Source organism: Bos javanicus, chromosome 9, assembly GCF_032452875.1.
Source record: "Bos javanicus breed banteng chromosome 9, ARS-OSU_banteng_1.0, whole genome shotgun sequence".
NCBI lineage: Eukaryota > Metazoa > Chordata > Mammalia > Artiodactyla > Bovidae > Bos > Bos javanicus.
Window position 1 is genome coordinate 96,839,629 of NC_083876.1, and position 26,275 is coordinate 96,865,903.

A 26,275-nucleotide genomic window follows, 5' to 3' on the forward strand; every position below is an offset into this window, starting at 1 on the left:
CCAGGCTCCTCTGTAAATGTCAACACCAACAGAGAAACTGACCTAGAACTGTACATGTTTTCAACTGAATACGAGGTTACGCAGCCTGTTAAGGGAAAAATATGTGTGTGGTAGTTGCTCAGTCATGTCCGACTCTATGAGATCCCGTGGACTATAGCCCGCCTCTGTCTGATTATAGACATTTTTTAATCTTTTTTTTTAATTAGAGAATAATTACAATTTTGTGATGGTTTTTGCCAAACATCAACACGAGTCAGCATTAGGTATACATATGTCCCATCCCTCTTGAGCACCCCCTTCCACCTTCCTTCCCATCCCACCCCTCAAGGTTGTCCCAGAGCACTGGCTTTGAATTCCCACTGGTTATCTATTTTACATACAGTTACGTATAATGTTTCAATGCTACTCTCTCATGGCATCCCACCATCCCCTTCCCCCACTATGTCTGAAATGTCTCTGTCTCTTTTGCTGCCCTGCAAGTAGCATCATCAGTACTGTCTTTCTGGATGCTGTATATATGTCTTAGGATTATAGACATATTTTAAGTGAATGTTCATAGTGCGGTGTGTCCTGCAACGAATAGAGTCATCCAACGAATAATGCCACCGAGGGATTTCCTCATCCTTAGAATCAGCAGCTGATGCAGCAGCCAGTTATCTTTAAAAGCCCCAAGTAGGTTCCCAGAAGGCATTTAATGTCCCTCAGCATGTCCGCGGTGTATGCAGTAAAAGCATACTTAGCAGACCTCATCGAGGAGTCGAGACACAGAAGGAGAAAAGAAGCCTTGCAGCAGCTATCTGAGGCATGAAGTCGTGCTGGACACCACTCATCCTCAACTACTCTAAAAGGGGAAGAATTCTAGGAAAGCCATCCCTTATCTCAGATCTAAAACTACACGCGTAGAAACTCTACACAGGGCAGCTTAACACTCCCCGGAGCTCGTGCGACACGTGCTATTTTTATCCTAAGTCTCTCTGGCAGATGCGGTGGCCATTGGGCAGATCAACTCCCCAGGCTGAGGCGTTTTAAAGCCAGTCTTGAATGTGGACATTCTCCAGGTCCGCTTTGATCTTATTTTTTTCCGAAGCATTCTGACCTTGTTAAAGCTCCCAGACTCTTCTCAGTGACCCGAGCATCTCAGTCTCACAGGTTTCATGATTCCTATGTTGCTGTACGTCTTGATATTCTAGAAGTCTTGAAGATGTCAGAAGTTTAGGACAAACGAGACTTGATGGACCTTATGGATACCACAAAAGAGAAAGATCAGGCTGACCTCTTCCCTGAATCACGGGGCTCAATCAACTCAGCAGTTGGGAACATGGGAAGTTACATATTGAACCCTGAGTGTTCAACTTTTACCAACATTTAAAGTAATGGTGAGAAAAATTCAGGAACTGGAGAGTCTGGGAGGCTGGAGAAAATCAAGAGAAAGGGTCTTGAAACTACGAGAAAATGTTTTAGGAAGAAAGAAGGAGGCAGTCAGCGCCAAATGCAACAGAGAAATCATATGGGTAACATGTGATCGGGTAACTCAGCGAGGAGTGGGGCCACCTTGGCCCTCAAACAGGTCGGAAGCCACAGGGTCAGGGTGAAGGCTGGACAGAGGGGTCACAGTTCAATGTGATGCGTTTAATCCTAGAAGCAAGGAGAAGAAAGTGTTGACGACTGAGCAGCAATGGGATGCCTGGGAGAGTTACATCTGGACAGATCCTCAGGGGGCACTCGCTGGTGGCCAGCACTGTCCAAGGCACTGGGAACTCAGTGATCAAGAGAAGGAAATCTCTGCTCTTGTAGAACTTGTAGACGATCGGAGGAGACAGGACAGAAAAGCAGGCAGTGGTGTGCACTGGTGGGAACTGGAAAATCATAGAGGAATCTTTGTGACTCTAAATGGGAGTGAGGAAAGCATCAGAGCTGGGAAGGGCAATAAGTCCAAGCTGGTCAAATAGATGCAAACTTTACAACCCCCTAAACCACCTTCCCAAACTCTGTTCCACAGAACCCCAATTCAGTAACAAGCTATTGAAGTGATGCTAACAAGTGTTCAGATGGTAAAGACTCAGCCTGCAATGCAGGAGACCTGGGTTCAACCCCTGGTTCAGGAAGATCCCCTAGAGAAGGGCATGGTAACCCACTCCAGTGTTCTTGCCTGGAGAATCCCATGGACAGAGGAGCCTGGGGGGTACAGTCCATGGGGTCGCAAAGAGTCGGACACGAATGAGCCACTGACACAACCACACGAGTGTTGTGGGATATTGGTCTTTTGGAAAACACAAGACCAACCCATCTCTCCACCTCTGGACTTCTCAGAACGTTTAATGTGCTGATGAGATTTTTTTTTTAAAGAGGGGTCAGAGCACTGAGCCCTGCCCTCCACCCCGCTCTCCATCCCTGCCTTACCACCAGAGATGTTAAGGATCTAGCCTTCCAGGAGACCCTGGGTGGTTCCTGATGAAGTGCACAAGCTTCTCTTCATTCTTGACATTGTCCCCTCCATGTAATCGCGGTATACCTTTTCAAAGTCTAAGCCTAGTCCGCCCCTCTTTGGGAAACCTTCACAGCACTCGCTCCCTTCTCCAGCTCCCAAGGCACCCAAGGTCCGAGCCAGGCCGTCAGCCCCAGGCTGGTGCCCCTCCTGCCTCCGGGGCAGAGCTGAACCGCCATCGCATGGAAGCTCGTGGAAGGCTGAGGGGGGAGAGGAGAGTCTCCACAGGAAGGCTGCGGACCCAGCCTCCTCCTCGCAGCGAGGTCGCGGCAGAGGCCACTGGCCAGGAGGGTAAAGTGTCTGGGCGTTCGAGTTCTGGGAACGAAATTACTTCAGCCCTAGAGGTAACGTCCTGATCACGTCACCGCTGATTGGCGGAAATATGGTCTTGGCCTCATGGTCCACAGAAAGGAAAAACCACGCAGTTTACGCAAACTGCTCAGACCTAGCAACTTGTACATTCTCGCTTAATAGTTGCTCTTTTTGTCGTGTATGTAATTGTCACTTCTGCTTTTACCCCACTCTTCCTCAATGTCCCAGATTTCATTCTTTCTTCACTCTTTTTTTACACTTGAACATCTTTCCCTTAGAAAATGAAAGTGAAGTCGCTCAGTTGTGTGGGACTCTTTGCGACCCTGTGGAGTGTAGCCCACCAGGTTCCTCCCTCCATGGGATTTTCCAGGCAAGAGTACTGGAGTGGGGTGCCACTGCCTTCTCCAGGGGATATTCCTGATCCAGGGATCGAACCCGGGTCTCCTGCATTGCGGGCGGGCGCTTTGCCGTCTGAGCCACCGGGAAATGTGCGTATACTTCTATTGTACTTGCTGACATGCTTATGGAAGAGTTTTGTGCATCTTTCTTTTTTCCTTTTAATTCATTTATTTTACATTTTATTATTATTATTGGCACGCAGGATCTTTGTTCCCTGACCAGGGATCAAACCCATGCCCTCAGAAGTAGAAACGTGGAGTCCTAACCACTGGAGAGTCAGGGAATTCCCAAGTTTTGTGCTTCTTAATTTTTAAAGCGGATAGGTAAAATGATTTATATATTCTTTCCAAAATATAATGAAAGCCTCTAACTTACACTGCTTATTTTTATATCTAATTGTAATCTTTAAATCATTTTTCCCTCCAGGACCATGGTTCTCAGCTGAGTGGTTCTGTGTCCCCTCCCCCATCCCTGGGACCTTTATTGCAAGTCTGGAGACATTTTTATGGACACCTCTTGGGGGAAGGGAGAAGGCAATGGCACCCCACTCCAGTATTCTTGCCTGGAAAATCCCATGGATGGAGGAGCCTGGTAGGCTGCAGTCCATGGGGTCCTAAGAGTCGGACACGGCTGAGCGACTTCACTTTCACTTTTCACTTTCATGCATTGGAGAAGGAAATGGCAACCCACTCCAGGGTTCTTGCCTGGAGAATCCCAGGGACGGGGGAGCCTGGTGGGTTGCCATCTATGGGGTCGCAAACACGACTGAAGTGACTTAGCAGCAGCAGCTTGGGGCAGGGGTGCTCCTGGCATCAGACAGTAGGAGCCAGGGATGGGACTAAATATTCTACACAGCACGGAAGAGCCCCACGACAAAGAACTTTCCAGCCCACAATGTCACTAGTGCTGAGGCTGAGAAACCTGCTTTATAGCCTCCAACACTGAGAAAGTTAAGCCAGGTTTGCCTACAGTTTTAGGGCTGGATTTGGATACAGACTTGCCGAGTCTGGGTTGAATCCTGGCTCCTTTCTTGCTGGTTGTGAGTCTTCGGATCACGTGCTCGACCTCCCTGTGCCCGTCTTCCTCATTTGCAATGGTCGCTCTGAGCCAACACGTGAGAGTGCCAGGAACACTTTATGCATCGTTACTCTTTTCCCCTTTACTTTAGCTCACTGTGTAAATGTCAATACCAACAGAGAAATTGACCTCCAACTTGTACGTGTTTTCATTGAATACAAGGTTACGTAGCCTGTTAAGGGGAAACTGTGTGTGTGTCAGTTGCTCAGTTGTGTCCGACTTTGCAACTCCACGGACTGTAGCCCGCCAGGCTCCTCTGTCCATGGAATTCACCAGACAAGAATACTGGAGTAGGTTGCCATTCCCTTCTCTAGGGGATCTTCATCACCCAGGGATTGAACTCATGTCTTCTGCTCTGCAGGTGGATTCTCACCATCTGAGCCACCAGGGAAGCCCCTGAGAGGAAAATACCTTGTTTATATTATCCAAGATTCTATATTTTAAACCCTAGAAAACCCTCCAACCAATCTATACCAGAATTATTGCTAATACGGATTCATTCTCTGAAGTTGTAGGGTTTGTTTCCGCAATCCGTGATGCAAGAAACCTTGAGAATAGACTGTCTGTATTCTAACCATCTTCCCCTGGCCTGGTATAGAACATGTGGATACGACATGCCTACCAATGTGGGTTTTAAAGGATTCTAGCTTAGTAATTATAGAGCAATTACAAAGGCCATTCACTGACCTCTTTGCCTCTTCTGCATAAATAATATGTTTCAATACTGCATCAGACTTGCAGAAACCTATAAAAACTTGGCCTCAGGACTGCAGACATCTTGGGTGGGCATTTGGGTACCATTTCCTCCACGGACCTTCTTATCACACTAGCTTCTTGTCATACTCACCACCTCTACAACTCATTCACTGTTCAAAGCTCTGGGTCAAAGAGGTCAGGGTTAAAGTTTCCAAGCAGGGGTTGGTTCCAGCCATGGCTGGGGTAATGGAGTTTTAGGTGTAAGTGGGCCGGGAGATAGCAATTATTTCATCAAACACTAACCTAAGGGTTGCTGGCTGTGAAGGTACTTTGTAGATGTGGTGTGTGTATGAGTATATAACCATATCCTGTTCCTCTTGGGAACCTGATTAATACAGCTAGCCCACCAGCCCCTTGATGATGGTGATCAGCCACGGACAAGAGAATGGTGGCCACATTCATCATGTGATGTCACCTGGTGTTATGCCCACTGCAGTGTGAATTCTTGCATCAAGAGTTTATGCCTCTTAAGACTTCCGGGCAGTCCAGTGGTTAAGAATTTGCCTTCCAATGCAGGGGATGTGGGATCGATCCCTGGTTAGGGAACTAAGACCCCACAGGCTGTGGGGCAACTAAGCCCATGCGCTGCAACTACTGAAGGAAGACACAAGGAAAGAAGGACAATCTTCCATTCAGTCCTAGTCTAATGACTCCAGCGAGGGAAACGCAAAATTGTGCATCACATCTACGAAAAAAATCACCGTAGCAGAATGCTAACGACCGTTAACACTGGAATATTTACTGTTCACCTACAAGGCATTCAATAAGTGTTATTAATGTTTTAAGTTAAAGCCTATGAGCCAAGCATGATAGTAAAGGATTTACAGGCCAGTGAGTAACGGTGTGGGCTTTATGTTAAATTCAGAGCGCTTTATCTTAAATAACATGCAGTCTCGTCCCCGAACGACAGAAGTAACACCTTCATGACCTGTGGGAAGAGCTGTCCTCTCTGGCCGCCTCTGCCCGGACCCTCCCCTCAGCTGGGCTGGACAAGGAGAAACACAGTAAGTGTCTGTGGGCATAAGTCACGGTGCAGAGTAAGCTTATTTTCTGAAAGCTCAGGAATGCTTCGGAGGGAACTACCTGGGCCACTTCCCTCTTATTTATAACCTCGTCCTTTACTCTGACCAGGCGCACTGGGAGCCTCTTCTTCACCCTCTGTAAGGAATCAGGGACGAGCAATTGCTGCTCTGCATTCAAATGAAGACCTGTCTTGGGCCACTCAGCGTAGGCATCGCTTGGCTCTAGTCTCTAAGACCATTCTACTCTTATTAACTCATTGCTCTGTCGCTCAGTCGTGTCCGACTCTGCGGCCCCCTGGACTGTAGCCCACCAGGCTCCTCCGTCCATGGAATTCTCCAGCAAGAATACTGGAGCAGGTTGCCGCTTCCTACTCCTGGGGATCTTCCCAACCCAGGGATCAAACCCTCTACCACTAGCGCCACCTAGGAAGCCCCTGGGATGACTCTTCTAGAACCAGCCTGTTCTAGAAGGCCTCACTTCCTGATCCACCCAAACTCATCAACAGGGAGCTCCTCTGCCACCTGGTTTCAGGATAGTGGGTCCCGGTCACTGTTTGGGTCACCGCTCTAGCTGCAAGAACCCCAGCTTGGGGTCTGACCCAGGCAAGGCTGAGCCGGCCCACTGCACCCTCTGGAGACTGGGAGGTGAATTGCAGCCGCCTGCAGAGGCATCCTGCCCTCTAGCCGGCTGCAAGATAACTGCAGGGCAAGGAAGTCATCATCCACCCAGTGGTGTTACAAAGGAAGTCTTGTCCCATTGATCAGCTCCACTTCCTTGGCCACATTGATCTTCCAGGTCCTTCCCAGGGAAAATGAGCTGGCAGGGAAATGGGGACTGGAAGCTTTTCAAGGGAGACTTAATTCTGCGCCTAATCAGATAAGGCGAAGGTTAAGCAGTCATTCAGGAAAAAGGACAATTTTCCTCGGGATGAGATGAACACTCACCACGGTCCTGAGGGAGATGTCAAAGTACTAAAAGAAAAGGAAGGTACAGGAACTAATTTACTTTTTTGTTTGTTTTTAATGTCTTATTTCTCATTCAAAGAGTACTTTGGGTTAAAAATAGAAGACAGGGGTAAGAAAGTCCCTTGTAACGACTAGGGAAGGTGGTCTCGTGTCTCGTATTATCACTCTGTTTTCAAGGCTGTCGTCTGAATTCCAGTCCTCCCTTGCAGCTCAGTCAGCAGAGACTCTGCCTGCAGTGCAGGACACCGGCTTCGATCCCTGGGTTGGGAAGATCCCCTGGAGAAGGAAATGGCGACCCACTCCAGTATCCTTGCCTGGAAAATCTCATGGACAGAGGAGCCTGGGGGCTGCAGTCCATGGGGTTGCAAAGAATCGGGTACAACTCAGCGATTAACACTTACCTACTTACTTACTTATCTGAATTCCCCATCACAAGCCTACCCATCTATGAGGTGTGAGGAATCCCCAGCGGGTGCCCAGCCTCTGGCTTCTGGAGCAGAGCTTTCCAAAATCCCACAGGCATTGGCCGCACCCAGCCATGCTGTTACCGTGAGGTCTGAGCGGCGTGAACCTGCTGTTTTAACTGCTCCAGGTGATGCTGAGGCTGCCCTGGGGGGCAGGGGTAGGTGAATTAATGCACCCCAACTAACTGGTCCTGCTCTCAGCTCTGTAAATACATTAGCTCTACTAAGTCTCTGAAGAGTACAAGGGGAAGTCCCCATTTTAAAGATAATCAGACTTTGGTCACCATTCACCCATAACTAACGCCCTATTTCCAATGTTCTTAAGTGGTACAAGGACACATGCCTCAGCCCACCATTCATCTGAGCCTTTGAAGGCGCATCTCATGTGTCTCCTCCTCCAGAAGGCTGTCCCGGCCTGGGAAGCCGGGACAAGGTGGCTTTCCTATATATGCCCAGTACGCACTGCCATATATTTGCTCTGGATGCATGGTTATCTATAACTTTCTAGCAAGTGTCCCAAAACTTAATGCCTCGAAAACAACAATATACATTTATTATCTCTGACAATTTCTGGAGTCAAGAATTCAGGAGTGACGTGACTAAACAGTTCTGGCCTGGAGACTCTCGGGAGGTATGCCCATCAACAGCTAACTGGTTTCAGAAGATATGATACATATATATACATACACACAACACACACAGAGGAAATGGAATATTACTCAGCCATAACAACAGAATGAAATGCCATTTGGAATGAAAGAATGACAAGCAACAGATGGACCTAGACATTATCATACTAAGAGAAGTAAGTCAGCTAGATGAAGACAAATATCACAGGATACTACTGATGTGTGGAATCTAAGAACAAATGATACAGGTGAACTTGTTTACAAGACAGAACCAGACTCCCACCATAGAAAACAAACTTATGTTACCGAAAGAGAGGGAGGGATGGATGGAGAGATAAGCTGGGAGGTTGGGATGAACATATATCCACCACTAAATATAAAATGAGTAAACAGCAAGGGCCTACACATGGAACTATGCTCAGTGTCTTGTAATAACCTATAATGCAAAAGAGTATAACAACGATCTGTTGTTCAGTCACTGAGTCGTGTCCGGCTCTTTGCGACCCCATGGACTGCAGCACCCCAGGCTTCCCTGTCCGTCACTACCTCCCGGAGTTTGCTCAGATTCATGTCCACTGAATCAGTGATGCCATCCAACCATGTCACCCTCTGCCCCCGCCCTTATCCTGTCGCCTTCAATCTTTCCCAGATTTTATACATATATATATGTGTGAATCGCTTGGCTGCACACTTGAAAGTAACACAGCACTGTAAATTACAATTCAATTTAAAAAGAAAGAAAGAGATATTTTTAGAGTTGACTGGGGTGGAGGATCTGACTTCAAGGTGGCCGCTCACAGGGCTGGTGCTGCGGTGGGTTCCTCCGTTCCTCTTCTCGGGGTCTCTCTTGGGGCACCCTGAAGGTCCTCCCCTGAAGTGGTGGGCTGCCCCAGCAAGGGAGTGGGAGGTAGGGGGGAAGTCAGGCTGCACCTTTCTCGGTCTCGCCTTAGAAGTCACAGACTGCTCTCTAGGCTCAGTTTTCTAGAAGAGTCACTAAGTCCTGCCCACTCCTAGAGTGAGAGGAATCAGGTCCCGCTCTCTGCAGGGAGGATGGTCAGGCATTTAAAATTCCTGTCCTGCAACAGATCGTGCCTTCTAAAGACGGCTGTGCTTCTGCTCCTCTGGAAGGAAGTGGTTGCCCTACGGAGAGGCAGAATCCAATTCCCCGCCCCTCGATTCCCAGAGGGCCACAAACATGCTTGTAACCAACAGGACGTGGTGGCAGCAAGGGTCGGCTCTCGAGGCTAGGTCATAAAAAGCAGAGCACGTCACCCTGAGCTAGGACCCTCGCTTTGGAAGCCGGGCACTGGCAGCTAGGAAATCCTGCTACCTCGAGCTTGCCGCACCGTGAGGACGCCCAGGCCACACGGAGAGAGTGTGCAATTAACAACCTCAGCTGACATCCCGGCCAACAGCCCAGACCTGTGAGGAATGACACCCTCAGGGTTCCGGCCCCCAGCTCCGGAATCTTCCCACTGAGAACCAGACCTCCTGGAGCAGAGTCTAACTGTTCCCACAGGCCCCTGTTCAGATTCCTGACCCACGGGGTCCATTGGCATGGAACGGTTGCCTGAAGCCACTAGATTTGGGGGGTTGTCTTGTTACACAGCAAGTGATAACTGGAACACACACTGCATCATGATTGTCTATTCTCTCTCCCTGAAGATCCTTGGCCTGCAAGCTCCTCGGGCTTGTGTCTTCATCCTTCTTATAACACCAGCACTCGGAATAGTGCCTGGCATGTAATATGTGTTAAGCCAATGTTTGTTAAGTGAATAATTAGTAAGAGTTCATACAGTTTTGCTAGGATAGTTGTTTTTGGCTGGAATTCACAAGAACCATGGTGGTGGCTCAGATGGTAAAGAATCTGCCCGAAATGCAGGAGACCTGAGTTTCATCAATGGGTCCAGAAGATCCCCTGGAGAAAGGAATGGCTACCCACTCCAGTATTCTTGCCTGGAGAATTCCATGGACAGAGGAGCCTGGTGGGCTACAGTCCATGGAGTCACAAAGAGTCAGACACAACTGATCTATTAACACTTTGACTTTCATGGTTGGAAGAGAACTTCGCCTGTCCAGGTAGGATACCCTTCTCCCTGCTGGAGAGGTGTTTGTTGCACTTTCCTCCTGCCCTCTTGTGACCTTCCAAATTCACCCTGAAAGCATTTAATCAGGAACTCTCTGCTGCCCTGCAAAGACGTACACCATTAACATAAATAAACAAACCATGATTATAACCGTGGTCGAGACCACAAAGCCAAAAAGATATTTATGTTACCTTTGATTCTAGGCTGTTAAACGTCTGGAAAGCAATTTCCAACTCTTGAGTTGATTTTACCTTCTTAATTTTAGATATTTAGATTATACAGGCTGGAAGTTGTGTTTAAAATTTTTTCTTAGTTGCATTCAAGAGTTTTTCTTAGTTGCATTCAAGATCAGTGCATTTGATCTTCATATTAATAAATGTACAAAGGGGATTACAGCACAAACGGGGTTAATAGTGCGTTGGTTAACATTTTGCATTATCTTTCTGAAAATGTGGAGTTTATTTTAAACGAGTCTTAAATTTAAGAAAATGGCATCCAGTTAGTCTGCATGGAAGTTTCAACCACTTCATTTTCAAAATGTTCTTCAGTTGCTCCAGTGCCTTTTTTTGGATTTTGTTTCACCTATTTTTTGGATTTTGTTTTGCCTATTTTGTTGGATTTAATAATGAATACCTCCAATTTAGTATTCATGCAACCAATTTTATAACCAGCTCCAGCCTTGAAGGTAAATACTCCAGTTATTACTAATCCCCCCCACCAAGTCTCCCTTTCCTTCTATATTTACCCGGAAGCCACAGACAATTATCTGGAAACTGCACTCAGCCTTCATTACCTCATTTTCTCATGATTAAGTTTAACTCTCCCAAATTTTACAAATGCTAATTAAATCTTAAAAAGCAAACAAAACGTCAATCAAGACTGATCTACAGTTGTTTGTCATCAGCAGCTGTTAAAAAAAAAAAGTGTTTTCTCAAACTCAAAAAATGTAGATGCTTTGGTGTCAAGCATAGTAGATATATGCTATGATGCGGCTGATGAAAGAGACAGGAATTTTTTCCCCCCAGAATTAAATGTGTATTTGCAGTGAATCCAAGCTTCATCCCTTTATCCCCACTGTACTACCCTGTAACTATGCTGCTGCTGCTGCTGCGTCGCTTCAGTCATGTCCGACTCTGTGCGACCCCATAGACAGCAGCCCACCAGGCTCCCCCGTCCCTGCTCTCCCTGTAACTATCAGAGTCAGCTAAAAGAATAATTTCAGTTACAGTTAGTTCACAATCACCCCCAAATCTGAAAGATAACCAAGCTTAAAAATAAACCTGCTGTGAACGCCTACGTAACACTGTTGATTAAAGAGCCCTGGGGAGAAACCAAAGATGGCTCAGGCCTCAGCCTCACGGCTGGAGACTGGGCAGGGGGGCCTGATGGTCCATTTACGGGCACTCGATGTTGCAAAGAAATGCCAGCTTGCCCAGGACAAAACAGACAAATGACTCACTGCCATGACTGACCCCAAAACACATCCCTTCCACCCCTTGTCCATCCCGCCTCCCTTCCAGGCCGCCCCACCACACACAGTAGGCATGTCCAGCCCCCTGGCCGCAGGGTCCCAGACAAGCTGCTCTCCAGGCTCAGCTGGGGAACAGAGGCCATGGACAGACGGCCAGCACTAAGCCCAAGTTTCCTTTCACCTCCATCTCCCGATGCTGAGGCTTGAGCAGTCTTTTTCTGTGTTGACTCTGGGCAATAACTCAGGCAATATGAAGGGTGACCCAGAGGGACACTTTAAGGTTAAAAGTCTGTAAGAGCAACACTCTCTGGAGAGAGAGGGCAGAGGCTCCGAAGCACATCTCAACTGAAAATGAATCCAGCTACTTCTATAAGGATGAGACGGTTGGATGGCATCACTGACTCACATCACAACTCCTGAGCAAACTCCAGGAGATGGTGATACACAGGGAAGCCTGGCATGCTGCAGTCCATGAGGTCGCAAAGAGTTGGACATGACTGCATGACTGAACAGCACCACCGCTCTGATCCCCATTAGCAAAGAAAGGCCCAAGTGGGGGACCATTTTCAGGCTTTAATGAGGCATCTCCCTCAATTCCTCTACCTGCTGGGTGGTGTCAGAGATGACTGGCTGGGGAGATGGAACTTTCACCACCCTCCAGTGGGAACCAGTCCCCCTGCCTCGGACATAACAAGGCACCCCTTCAGGGTGGTATTAGTGGAGGCCTGCAGGGAGCCCAGATGCCCACTCTGCCCAGCAATGAGGAGGCACCCTCCACCCATCCAGGGTGTCCATGGAGATGTGGTAGGGAACACGTCCTTCCACCCCTGCCAGGCAGTAAGCAAGGCAATAATGTCTCCTCGCACTAACTCTGTGTCAGAGAAAGCCTGCTGAAATAGGCTGAAATGATATCCAGAATCTCAAACCATAAGGCCCCAAATATCCAGGATACAATGGAAACACTGTACAAGCAAGAGCCAGGGAAGTCTCAACCTTAATGAGAAAAGACAATTGACACAGACCCACACTGAGACTGGTGTGTTTGAACTGTGGTGTTGGAGAAGACTCTTGACAGTCCCTTGGACTGCAAGGTGATCCAACCAGTCAATCCTAAAAGAAATCAGTTCCAAATATTCATTGCAAGGACCGATGCTGAAGCTGAAACGCCAATACTTCGGCCACCTGATGCTAAGAACTGACTCATTGGAAAAGACCCTGATGCTGGGAAAGATTGAAGGCAGGAGGAGAAGGGGACGACAGAGGATGAGATAGTTGGATGGCATCACCGCCTCAATGGGCATGAGACTGAGCAAGCTCCAGAAGTTGGTGATGGACAGGGAGGCCTGGCGTGCTGCAGTCCATGGAGTCGCAAAGAGTCAGAAGTAACTGAGGAACTGAACTGAACTGAACTAGACACTGAGACAACACAGACGTTGGAATTATCTAACAGGAATTTTAAAGAGGCCATCATAGAAATGCTTCAACAGCAATTAAGAACACACTTGAAGTAAAGGAAGAGTAGAAAGTCTTGGCAAATAAACAGAAGATACAAAGTAGAGCCAGATGGCAATTTTGGAACTGAAAAAGCAAAAACTAAGGGAAGAAACACAATTGATGGACTCAAAAGAGGAAAGAATCAGTGAACTTGAAGACGGAACAGAAAAAATTAGCCAATCTGAATAACAAAGAAAAGAGGCTGAAAGGGTAGAGCAAGATAGTCCTTCTGGTTACTTGATGGGCTATTCCAAGGAATCCCATGGTTCCTAGAAAGTATAACGCTAGTATCCAGGTATTATTTCCAATACAGATGTGAATTTAAGAGTCTTACATTTTCTCCTGTGAAAAATAGTGGGCACGCAATCAGCAATTCTACAAACCCTCTGGAAGTAAATTTGCTAAAACCTCTTTTGCTGCCCTTGAAAGTAGCAATGGAATCAGTCACTGAAAAGATAAGAGCACCTCTTATCTAGTGCACTGGTTTGTACCCTCCTGTCCTCTGGTGAGCACCAGGGCCTCTCCCCTCCCCCAACAATGAAGCAAGTCTGAGGGAAACAAACCTCCCAGGTCACAACATGATGGGTGTCCAGGCCTTTTTGGGGTACCAGCTGTCATTCAGGGCACCAAGTTATGCTGTGAGATACTATAAAGCTGAGCCGTGAGATGCTTGCATGGCTGCACGCTCAGCTCAGTTCAGTTCAGTCTCTCAGTTGTGTCCAACTCTTCACAGCGCCATGGACTGTGGGCACGCAAGGCTCCTCTGTCCATGGAGTTTTCCAGGCAAGAACACTGGAGTAGAGTGCCATTTCCCACTCCAAGAGATCTTCCCAACCCAGGGATCGAACCCATGTCTCTGCATTGGCAGGCAGACTCTTTACCACTGTGCCATCTGGAAACCCCATAAAGCTGGGTAACCATGCTGCTGCTAAGTTGCTTCAGTCATGTCTGACTCTGTGCAACCCCATAGACAGCAGCCCATGAGGCTCCCCCATCCCTGGGATTCTCCAGGCAAGAACACTGGAGTGGGTTGCCATTTCCTTCTCCAATGCATGAAAGTGAAAAGTGAAAGTGAAGTTGCTCAGCCGTGTCCGAGTCTAAGGACCCCATGGACTGCAGCCCACCAGGCTCCTCCGTCCATGGGATTTTCCAGGCAAGAGTACTGGAGTGGGGTGCCATTGCCTTCTCTGAGGGTAACCATATTTGATAAAACAAATCACAATGGATTCATTCTTTCAACAAATATTTATTTGTGCTGCTGGATGTCAAGCACTGTTCTATACAGCAGGGATATGGATGGGACCTAGGGACAGAAATATCTGAAATATGCTCAAATTCTGGTGGCGTCGGAGCAGGGAGGGATGGAGAGAAATGATGATGAACAATTGAAATAATGAATTAGTTCAGTACAAAGTGACATTCCTCCGCTTACAAAAAAAAAAAAAAAGGTGGTTTAGCGTAAAGGGAATGCAGATGGGAGTCAGGGTCGATGGGGCAAGAGATGGAAAAAATCCCAGGGAACGAGAGTGGTGACCCACTGGCAGAGTGGGGGAAGTGTGAGAAGGGCTTCAGGGCACGGTGGTGAACTCGTGGGCCACACCCCTCCGGGAGCCGGCAAACAGCCTGCAGCCTGAGTGGGAGCTCAGGACTAAGACACATGGATTCAGAGTCCCCAGGCAGGGCCTCGAGGATCCGTATCCTTCGTGTTCTTAGAAGAGGCAGAACCACGAGAACTGACGGACCGCCGTTTCTGAGGCTTTCTTACCCTCCCCCAGTTGCAACCCTGCTGGCCTTGCTCAAAGTGAGGCTGGGTTGGGTCCCAATTCTAGTAGGAAGGACACTGTCAGTCAGTTTAAAGAAGGTTTTTCTGAAAACCAACTTTACATTTCAGTCTTTTTAAAATATGAAATTAACTACCAAGAAAAGCACTGTAGTACTAAAAAGGGAAGCTATGTGATGTTCAGATAGGTCTCGAGAGATGTTTCTACAGGGAATTAGCCCCCAACAGGTGTTTGTATGCCTGTCTCTGCAATGTTAGCCATGTTCCCTTTTTATTCCCACCTTAAAGTCCTTTGTTCTTTTTTCCTTATTTTTTACTTGAAGTAGAGTTGATTTACAATGCTGTGTTAGTTTCTGGTGTACAGCAAAAGTGATTCAGTTATTATTATCATTCATATATATTCTTTTTCATACTCTTTTCCACTATTAAGATACTGAATACAGTTGCCTGTGCTGTACAGTAGAATCTTGTTGTTTATTTTATACACAGTAGTGTGTATCTGCTCTTTCCAAACTCCTGATTTATCCCTCCCCCTTCCTTCCTCTCTGATAAACAGAAACCTGTTTTCTACGTCTGTGCATCTGTTTCTGTTTTGTAAATAAGTTCATTTGTAGTACTTTTTAGATCCCACATACAAGTGATATCATAAGGTATTTGTCTTTCTCTTTCTGACTTACTTTACTTAATGTGATAATCTCTGGGTTCGTCCATGTTGCTACAAATGGCATTATTTAATTTAAAGTCCTTTGTTCTTAACAGCTCAATGCAACACATACATACACATTCCAGATGATATTAACATCTGCAGATCTGCAGGCTTTTCGCCCCCACAACACTCAAAATTTAAGGCAGAATCCAATAAGGAATAAACAACTCCTATCTCTGGAGGTCAAATCTGCATTCACCTCAAAACAACAATAACAACAACCAAAAAAAAAATGGGCTTGCAATGGTCAACTTGATTGAAAAAGTAACCATCATTCAGATTTTCAAGATTCATAGGTAGAGAAAAAATTTAGAAGAAATAGAAAATAAGACGTGCTCGAAAGAAAACTATTGAGCACTGATGGATTTAAATAAAGAATCTTTCCCAACTATTTACATTAGGCACAAAAATAATCTTAATTCCATCAATTCACAATTGGTAACATTCAAACAGAAGCCTGGATGAAATGCTAGCTGCCCAACAGGAAAGAACCGCGAACAATAAGATGGAGCCGTGTAATCAGAACCACCGCTGTGAATGGAAGCAAAGAGGGTGAGTTCATGCTGGAAGAAATCCCTGCAACTATCACCATGACCTTGGGGGTCAGTTCTTGGAAAAACACATCACATCCAGCAAGGAAGACTGGCTCTGCCAAGGAAGTAGAAATGCAAACCAAAGAGGAAAAGCTGGGTCACCCATGAATCAGCCTGAAACCTGGTGATAGCATGAGAAAGACTCCTCATCAGAAGTAGAAACCTGACCCAGGAAATGGGTCTCCTCCTCCAGGGGACAGATAGATGCAGCGGGAAATCCCAGAGCCTGGCTCGAAGGTGATAACAGACCCTTCCTCTCCTGCTGGAACTGATCCCCGCGCTCACATCAATTTCTCCAACAGCCTGTGATACAGGGTGTGCCACGGGGCTGCATTAAAGGCTTTTGTGGGCACTCCCTTGTGAGGAAAGTGCTGCCCAGCCACTAGAAAGAGGTTTTGCGAATTTAACTATAAACTATGTTTATGACCGTGACAAAGGCAGGAAGAGGAGGAAGTTTCTGCTGTCTGCTGTTCCTCATCTTGACAGCCTGCACCCAACGTCACACAGTGAGGCGCTGGGGCCAGAACAGGGGCCTCTGAAGGCACTGGCCAGGTGAGACTGAGAACAAGGCTTTGAACTAGACAGGGCATGAGGGCACTGGGGCATCTGAGCGATCCTGCAGAGGCAGAAAGCAATCCCAGCCTCCCGTCTGCCTGAGTGAGCTGAATTCGGGGCTAAGTCACTTCTTTGGTCTACTCTGTGCTTCCCTATCTGTGCGTTGGAAGAAGTCCACTGGCATCACTTCTGGACTCGCAGGAGCTGCCAAGGGCATGTTTAGTCCTCAGGGCCGGCAGTGATGTGCCTGGCGCCTGCACTCTGCCATCAGCATCCCTCCTGGGGTAGTGCCTGCGAGAAGGACAATGTTTCCAAGCGTCCTGTGCTGTGCTTCGGGGGAGAAAAGTATGCCCTTGCCACCTCCCAAGCCTATTCTGCCAGCTTTCCTTAGACAGAGCTGAGGAAAAGGCAACAGGACCTGGACTTCCCTGATGGCCCAGTGTTTCAGAACCTGCCTTCCAATGCAGGGGACTCCGGTCTGGTCCCTGGTCGAGAAACTAAGATCCCAAGTGCCACAGGGCAAAGAAGCCCTTGGGCCACAACCAGAGAAGCCCTCGTGCCTCAGTGAAGACCCAGCGTAGCCAAAACACAGGCAGCAGACCTGCCAGGGCAGTTTTGTAAAAGAGTCCACACACAGCTCAGAGAAGGCACTGGCGACCCGCTCCAGTACTCTTGCCTGGAAAATCCCATGGGTGGAAGGAGCCTGGTGGGCTGCCGTCTATGGGGTCGCACAGAGTCAGACACGACTGAAGCGACTTAGCAGCAGCAGCCACACACAGCTTGATGCCAACAAGTGTTTCCTTAGTAAGATTATAACCATCCTCTTTATATAATATTTTAAATACTGATTTAAATCTCCCAAAGGGAAGATCTAGAGGCTCCTCATTTCTACAGACCTAAGCAACAGTTGTAACACTCATTATTAGCTGAGTCCTGTGAAAAAGTTGGCTTAAAGCTCAGCGTTCAGAAAACTAAGATCATGGCATCTGGTCCCATCACTTCATGGAAAATAGATGGGAAAACAGTGGAAACAGTGGCTGACTTTATTTTTCTGGGCTCCAAAATCACTGCAGATGGTGACTCCAGCCATGAAATTAAAAGACGCTTACTCCTTGGAAGGAAAGTTATGACCAACCTAGACAGCACATTAGAAAGCAGAGACATGACTTTGTCAACAAAGGTCTAGTCAAGGCTCTGGTTTTTCAGTGTCATGTATGGATGTGAGAGTTGGACTATAAGAAAGCTGAGCACCAAAGAACTGATGCTTTTGAACTGTGGCGTTGGAGAAGACTCTTGAGAGTCCCTTGGACTGCAAGGAGATCCAACCAGTCCATCCTAAAGGAGACCAGTCCTGGGTGTTCATTGGAAGGACTGATGCTGAAGCTGCAACTCCAATATTTTGGCCACCTGATGCGAAGAGCTGACTCATTTGAAAAGACCGTGATGCTGAGAAAGATTGAGGGCAGGAGGAGAAGGGGATGACAGAGGATGAGATGGTTAAATGGCATCACCAACTCAATGGACATGAATTTGGGTGGACTCCGGGAGATGGTGATGGACAGGGAGGCCTGGCGTGCTGCGGTTCATGGGATGGCAAGGAATCAGACACGACTGAGCGACTGAACTGAACTGAACTGTCCTGAAACACAATGGCACCCTAGTGGGAGAGGGACGGTGTGAGTGGCAACAGGAAGGAGGCATGTGGTGGGAGTTCGGGTCACACGGGGCGCGGGCAGTGCTGACTGTCACCTGGCCACCGGGACGGGTCCATGTGGGCAGCATGGCCCCTGGCCGGAGCGCAGCCAGCACGGGCTGGACCAGAGGTTTCTGGCTCTTTGATCCTCTTCCAGGGCTGAGCCATGTCTCGCAAAAGACCTTCATGTCCCGAACTGAGTAGCCGTCCCTTCCAATTACTTCCTCCAGATAATTAGGATGCTTACAAACATGTGACTACAACTTCTTTGAACAGATTAAATTCCTGTTTCTCCCACTAGAGGCAGGACGAGCGAGAGAAATTAGGGAGGAAACCCAGCACTAGCATCCGCCTGGCTCCACCCTGGGCCTGGATGCGGTCTGGAGGGTGGCAGGAAGCTTTCCTCACAGGTCTCCACCTCAGCCCTCCCCCAGCACACCCTCCATCTGACACCCGAGACAGTTCTGCAAGCACACGCAAGCAGCGGAATGCCCCTGAATTCAATTCCGTCAGCAATTATGGAGCACCTTCTGTTGAGCACGGCCCAGGCGTTGTGCTCGCGGGGCTGGGTGCACAGGGATGAGGGGCCCCAGCTTCTGACCTCAGGTACCGGTGCCCCCACGTCTCTCCTTAGCTGCACTTCCCACCCCCAGCTCCATGCCTCCTGACTTCCAGGTGCCAGGACCACGTGCTCCTCGGGGACTTAATCCCTGTGCGTTCACATCACCGGCCCTGTGTCTACTAGTTCTTTCTGCTTGTCAGCTTTCCCCCTCCCTCCTCCCAGCCCTCCTCCCCTCCCCTCCCTCCTCCCTCCTCCCAGCCTTCCTCCCCTCCTCCTTTCCCTTCTCCCTTTCCCCCTCCCTCCTCCCTTCCCTCCTCCCCTCTTCCCTGCCCTCTCTCCCTCTCCCCTTCCCTCCTCCCTCTCCCCTTCCCTCCTCCCTCTTTTCCTCCTTCCTCCCTTTATTTCTCCTAAATATACTCTGCCCATCTTTCATGACTGAAATGCCAGGAATCAGGCCAGAGCTGTGAGACACCCAAAAGGAAACTGACAAGGAACTGATGAGGGGAAAGCCTGAAGTCAAGGAAAGCACGCCTTGAGAACAGCACCTTCAGCAGGTGGAGGACAGGATCCAACCCAGCCAGCGCTAGGGAGTCGGGGAGGAGGTGAAGACTCAGGTGGAATCCCGGAGGAACAGCATCTTAAAAAAGACAGCTGAGGGACCAGACGCTGTCTGAGCATCTCTGGAGTTTTCATGAGTACAGCCCAGTACAAGGGAGGGGAGGGTGGTATGAAGGCCACTTCACTCGCAGATGAAACAGCCGGAGGATACACGGAGGTGGCTGAGAGCTGTCTGCCCCAGGGCAGGAGACTGGGGCCCCAGTGCCCCGCCTCCACTCAGCTTTCCTCCCAGGCCCTGACAGCATTGCCCCGGCTCCCGAGATCTGCTCATTTGCGCCCAGCCCTGCCCACACCCCCAGCGTGGAATCACAGCTCTTTCTCCAACAGAGGCAGCACCAACATTGTTTCTGGTCCAGACGCGTCCCAGTCTCCTTTGTCAGACTATGAAGGAGCTTTGTCAGATCTGCAGTGACGTGAACCCTCCGAAGCCTCGCAAGTTCGGCTTTAGTTCAATGTCATCTTTTGTTAGTCTTCTGAAACCCCCACTGTCAACAGGCCATGGAGCAAGAGAGAAGACAGTAGGTCTGAACCAGAACACAGAACAGCCTTCCATTTCTGGGGGCAGAGGAAGGTTGACACCCTTCGTAGAAGGATGAACATAGAAAAGTTTTACCTGTGGACATAGATTTAACTTGCTTTTGTCTACTCCATCCAAGCTGAAGTGCATATGGAGTGGTTCAGTTCAGTTCAGTTGCACAGTCGTGTCTGACTCTTTGTGACCCCATGGACTGCAGCATGCCAGGCTTCCCTGTCCATCACCAACTCCCGGAGTTTACTCAAACTCATGTCCGTTGAGTTGGTGATGCCATCCAACCATCTCATCCTCTGTCGTCCCCTTCTCCTCCTGCCTTCAATTTTTCCCAGCATCAGGGTCTTTTCAAATGAGTCAGCTCTTCGTATCAGGTGGCCAAAGTATTGGAGTTTCAGCTTCAACATCAGTCCTTCCAATGAATACCCAGGACTGATCTCCTTCAGAATAGACTGGTTGGATCTCCTTGCAGTCCAAGGGGCTCTCAAGCGTCTTCTCCAACACCACAGTTCAAAAACATCAATTCTTCGGTGCTCAGCTTTCTTTGTAGTCCAACTCTCACATCCATACATGACTACTGGAAAAATCATAGCCTTGACTACACAGACCTTTGTTCACAAAGTCATGTCTCTGCTTTTGAATATGCTGTCTAGGTTGGTCATAACTTTCCTTCCAAGGAGTAAGCGTCTTTTAATTTCATGGCTGCAATTACCATCTGCAGTGATTTTGGAGCCCCCCAAAATAAAGTCAGCCACTGTTTCCACTGTCTCCCCAAACTCACAGGCTAAGGCAGTGATCTTCAAATAATTTTGATCATTTAAGTTGAAAAATTAAATAGGCACCATTAGCATATACAAATTTTATACACATAAAATTTTGTTTTGTATAATTTATAAAATATATGCAATTTTTAAATCTTATCCATATATACTATTGTTGCTGTTGTTTAGTCGCTAAGTTGTGTCCAACTCTTTTGTGACCCCATGGACTGTAGCCCGCTAGGTTCCTCTGTCCATGGGATTCTCCAGGCAAGAATACTGGAATGGGTTGCCATTTCTTCTTCCAGGGAATCTCCTTGACCCAGGGATGGAACCCACTTATCTCCTGCACTGCAGGCAGATTCCTTACCACTGAGCCACATGGGAAGCCCTCTATCTATGATAAATGGAATATAAATTAGAAGCTCTAAGGTTTTCTTTCTATAATCTATGGCTCGTCTTGTTTTCCCCCCGGGGAATACCCAGCCCACTTTGAAGAACACACCCAACTCTCTTATCAAGTTACAAGACACCAAAGTCAAACTTACAACCTAATTTGAAAGCCGTAACCCAAGTCACAAGTGAAATTTAATGCTTGCAAAAACAAACGGGCACCTTGGCTGAGAATTAATTTATTTATAAACCACTTCAACAGCTCAGACACCTTGCTCCAAGGCAAGCATCTGCTCATACAACTCAGTATCACAGTTGTATTCCTAAATCTGCTGTTTCTTTAACACGTCTTAACATGTCTATTTGAAGTTGTGAGTGATTAAGCTTTCTATTTAAAATACCAGGTCATTTTTTTGTAGGAACAATCACACATACACCCTGCACTGTGAGTAAAACGTATATATTTACGTGTGTGCACAAATATGGGGCTTCCCAGGTGGTGTAGTGGCAAGGAATCCACCTGCCAAGGCAGGAGATGCAGGAGACTCTGGTCCCAACCCTGGGTTGAGAAGATCCCCTGGAGAAGAAAACGGCAACCCACTCCATATTCTTGCCTTGGGAAATTCCATGAACAGAGTGTGGCAGGCTACAGTCCATGGGGTTACCAAAGAGTTGGACACGCCTGAGTGAGCACACACGCACACACACACATATTGAAGATGCAGAAATGGATTGTTACTCATAATAAATGCTACAGCATAGTTACATTACTCTATTTTAAAAATCCAGGGCCCTTATCTATCACATCTCCTTTCAGTGGATCAATTGCATGAGACCGGCTGTATATTCACTATGCTTCCAATTGCCAGGTGTATCAACTACTTAGCTGCGATATTTATCGATGAATTGATCTGATAACACACTGATGTAATCATCAGTTCTCAAGGCCAGTATTTTTTCCCCTATGCAGACAAAGAAGTGTTGGCACAAAGGGCTAATTTTATAACAAGCTTTGTGCGGGAAAGGGGAGCAAAGTAAATGTCCCATTCTAGATAGAATCTTTCCACTAGGAATCAGGCTGGAGTGTAACACTGATTAGGAAGAAAAGACATTGGATCTGAACGAAGCTAGGAAGACAGCTTTCTGGATGCTTCCGAATGAAAGACACAGGCGTGTGCAAGCCACCGGAACAGACTTCCTGGGTCAGATGACTTGATTCCTGTTACTTGTTTGCGCAAAGCAGGGAGAGGAAGAAAAGATTTGTTGTTACTTTAATGGCCAGAGAGGCTGTTACTAGGACAGACCTGAGCATTGCTTTACAGACAGGCTTCCACACTTGATCCATTCGCCTCAGAGAACTCCCTCCAAGTTCGAAGGAGGGTTTCATTCTTGTTCTCCCAGGCAGACTGCTTTGGGGATTGGCCAAAGCAGTTCTGGACTTCAGAGTACTCAGAGAGATAAATGTAAACACCAGTTAAAAATACAAGGAAAACAGGGGGAAAGAAACCCAGCAAGACTTCATCTCCATCATCAAAGCTCCTCTGCACGGGCCAGCCCGGCTGCACACAGTCGCCAGCTCCGCTTCACTCACGGACTTTAAGAAGCAGGAAGGAGGGCTTCTGTGGCTTGGCGCTTAAACACAAACAAGGCCTTCAATCTGTGTAAGCTCTCATTCCCTGTACTGCCAGTGAAACAACTGGGAGTGGGGGAAGCCAGGTGAGGTGGGAGGAGAGGGAAATAAACAGCACCACCCCTGCCAGTGCCAGAGAACGGCCTTCACTTGGCACTTCACACGCACAGTGAGAGGGAAAAAGACCTGGATCACAGAGTGACGGTGTTCTGGGACTGCTGTAAAGTACCCCAAAAGTGTTAGTCGCTCACCCGTGTCCGACTCTGTGAGACCCCGTGGACTGTAACCCGCCAGGCTCCTCTGTCCATGGGATTCTGCAGGCAAGAATACTGGAGTGGGTTGCCATTCCCTTCTCCAGGGGATCTTCCCCACCCAGGGATCAAGCCCAGGTCTCCCACATTGCAGGCAGATTCTTTACCAACTGAGCCATCAGGGAAGCTCTAAAGTTCCCCAAACTGGGGCCTTAAAACAAGAAATACATCGGGTTTTAATCCACCAGAACTTCTGTTCTTAAACACTTGGTGTGGCCAGGGCTGCCTCCCTGGAGGCTTTGGGGCACCTGCTCTCCTGGCTTCCGGTCTCCATGTTTTCACACCGTCCTCCTCTGGGCCTGTTGCCTCTGCATCTATTTGGGGTTGTTGTTCAGTCGCTCAGTCATGTCCGACTCTTTGCAACCCTATGGACTGCATCATGCCAGGCCTCTCCGTCCTTCACCATCTCCCAGAGCTTGCTCAAACTCGTGTCCATTGAGTCCGTGATGCCATCCAACCATCTCATCCTCTGCTGTCCCCTTCTCCTCCTGCCTTCAACCTTTCCCAGCATCAGGGTCTCTTCCAGTGAGTTGGCTCTTCATAACTGGTGGCCCAAGTATTGGAGCTTCAGCTTCAACATCAGTCCTTCCAGTGAATATTCAGGGTCGATTTCCTTTAGGATGGACTGGTTTGATCTGCTTTTGTGATCTCCCCTTTTACAAAGACACCGCCCTTAGCCGTAAAGTACTGGGGCCCACCCGCAGGACCACATCTCAATTTGACGATGAGCGAAGACTCAGCTTCTGAATAAAGCCCTATTGACAGGCGCAGAGTAAGAACATATACATCTTCTGGTGCGGGGCAGGGGTGGGGGGGACCCTGGGGACCCAGGGACGCAGCTCTGGGCACTTTCTCTCGCCTCCACTGTCCTCGGTCACTGCGGCAATGAGAGTCGAATATGCTCTAGGCAGGCCCTGAAGGCGAGGCCTGAACATCGCATCACTCCTGGGCCCAGGAATGGGGAGCCCCCGCCAGCACACAGGAGGCTTTCTCACAAACACACACACAGTGCATGAAAGGCCCACTTTATATTTCCCTTTTCTAACCCCTTTCCTAGCTAATTCTTTCTGTTGTCTGGGCTTTTATTTTGTTTGGGTCTTTTTTTTCCCCCAGTTAATAAATACTTGGTATAAAGGCAATTAAGAAAACTCATCTCTAATTCTGATGCCTTAAAGCAGCACTCCGATCAACTTACTTACAGTCTGTATTTATGAAATTGGTATTACACGGCACCATTTTGCCTCATGCTATTTTTACGTAATATTATACTTAGGGTGCAACATGGTTCAAGGAAATAATGACCCACCCGGGTATCTTCCTATAAAAGATTATGTGTGAACAGATCTTTAAAAAAAAAAAAAAATTAACAGTTTCTCAAGGCACATTTCAAACAGAGCTGCTCAGGGCAAGACAAAAATAAACCTTGAAGGAAACAGATGGTTTACACGGCTTGGAATTTCCGGAGATGGCTCTGTGGGTGCGTCCATGGACCAAGCCCAAGGTGGACCAGCCACGCTGGGCGCCACTGGACACCACTGTCCTCCAGGCCATGGGTGGAGGGCACCCAGCTCCCGCCTCCTGACTCAGCAAGGTCGTGATGACACGTGGTAGGTCCTGCAGCTGAACAAACCAGCTCCCTGAACAAACTGGTGCAGATAAACCAGTACCACACCTGGCGATGCTGGAATATGCTTTTTCCTCAGCTCAGACGACCTTTCCCCTTCTTGCCGACATATCACACCTCCTGCTCATTCAGTAACTCCTGGTAGGATGCTGCTTCCAAGGACCAGCCTCCATCCCTCCCCAGGATGGACTTGCTCCACGTTCCCTGCGTACGTCTAGCCTGGCCTCAGTCTGGCTCCTCTGCAGTGGCTGGCTCACATGCTTTCCCCAATAGCCTGGACCGCTCCGAAGGCAGCGGCTACATCCCCTTCACCTCTGAGCTCCAGGTGCTGGCCCAGGGTCAGGCCCCCAGGATGAACCCAAATGCACGCTTCTTAAGGAAGTGACAGACACCCTGCACAGCCCCCTGGGGCTGAGTCAGGGCGTGGACACGCGCAGGGCTGATCCGAACAGATGTCTGCTTCACACCAACCGTGGGTGATAAAATAAAAACTCTTACGCACACTGTCTTCTTCATTTTTCAAAATGTAGGAGAAAAATGGGACTTCCCTGGTGGTCCAGTGGTTAAGAATCCACCTGCCAAGGCAGGGAACTTGGGTTCGATCTTTGGTCTGGAGAGATCCCACATGCTGTGGGGCAGCTAAACCCAGGCACCACCACTGCTGAAGCCCACGGGCTCCAGAGCCCTTGCTCAGCAGCTACAGAAGCCGGAGCACTGCGGCTGGGGAGTAGCCCCCGCCCACCGCAACTAGAGAAAGACCCAAAGATGCATTTTTAAAAAAGGTAGGAGGAGAATGGATTTGGGAATCTCAGCTCTCCGACTTCCTGTGCTACCTTAGACAAGTCACCTGACCTCTCTGAGCCTCAGACAACTGATCCATGAAATGCCCTCTCTCTGCTTAGTTGCTCAGTCATGTCCGACTCTTTGTGACCCCCATGGACTGTAGCCCGCCAGGCTCTTCTGTCCATGGGATTCTCCAGGCAAGAATACTGGAGTGCATTGGCATGAAACTATCAGGGCTTCCCTGATAGTTTAGCTGGTAAAGAATCCGCCTGCAATGCGGCAGACCTGGGTTCAATCCCTGGGTTCGGAAGATCCCCTGGAGAAGGGAAAGGCTACCCACTCCAGTATTCTTGGGCTTCCCTTGTGGCTCAGTTGGTAAAGAATCTGCCCACAATGCGGGAGACCTTGGTTCAATCCCTGGGTTGGGAAGATCCCCTGGAGAAGGGAAAGGCTACCCACTCCAGTATGCTGACCTGGAGAATTCCATGGACTGTATAGTTCACGGGGTCGCAAAGAGTCAACACGACTGAATGACTTTCACTTGGCATGAAATGGGAGACTGCCTATTCAGGGTGGTT

The 26,275-nt window shown here is 48.3% G+C and overlaps 1 protein-coding gene across 4 annotated transcripts in view; it reads right to left on the reverse strand.

Annotated features, from left to right (window-relative positions):
• AGPAT4 (1-acylglycerol-3-phosphate O-acyltransferase 4) overlaps positions 1-26,275 on the reverse strand; it is a 135,632-nt gene that overhangs the window by 46,400 nt on the left and 62,957 nt on the right. Inside the window, exon 1 of one of the 4 annotated variants that reach the window (XM_061428491.1) lies at positions 11,557-11,677. The exons of the other annotated variants lie outside the window; for them this stretch is intronic. Coding sequence (XP_061284475.1) covers positions 11,557-11,662 — 106 coding nt within the window. The 5' untranslated portion in view covers positions 11,663-11,677. Of the gene's footprint in view, positions 1-11,556; positions 11,678-26,275 lie in introns of those variants that run through there. 4 annotated transcript variants of the gene reach the window in all.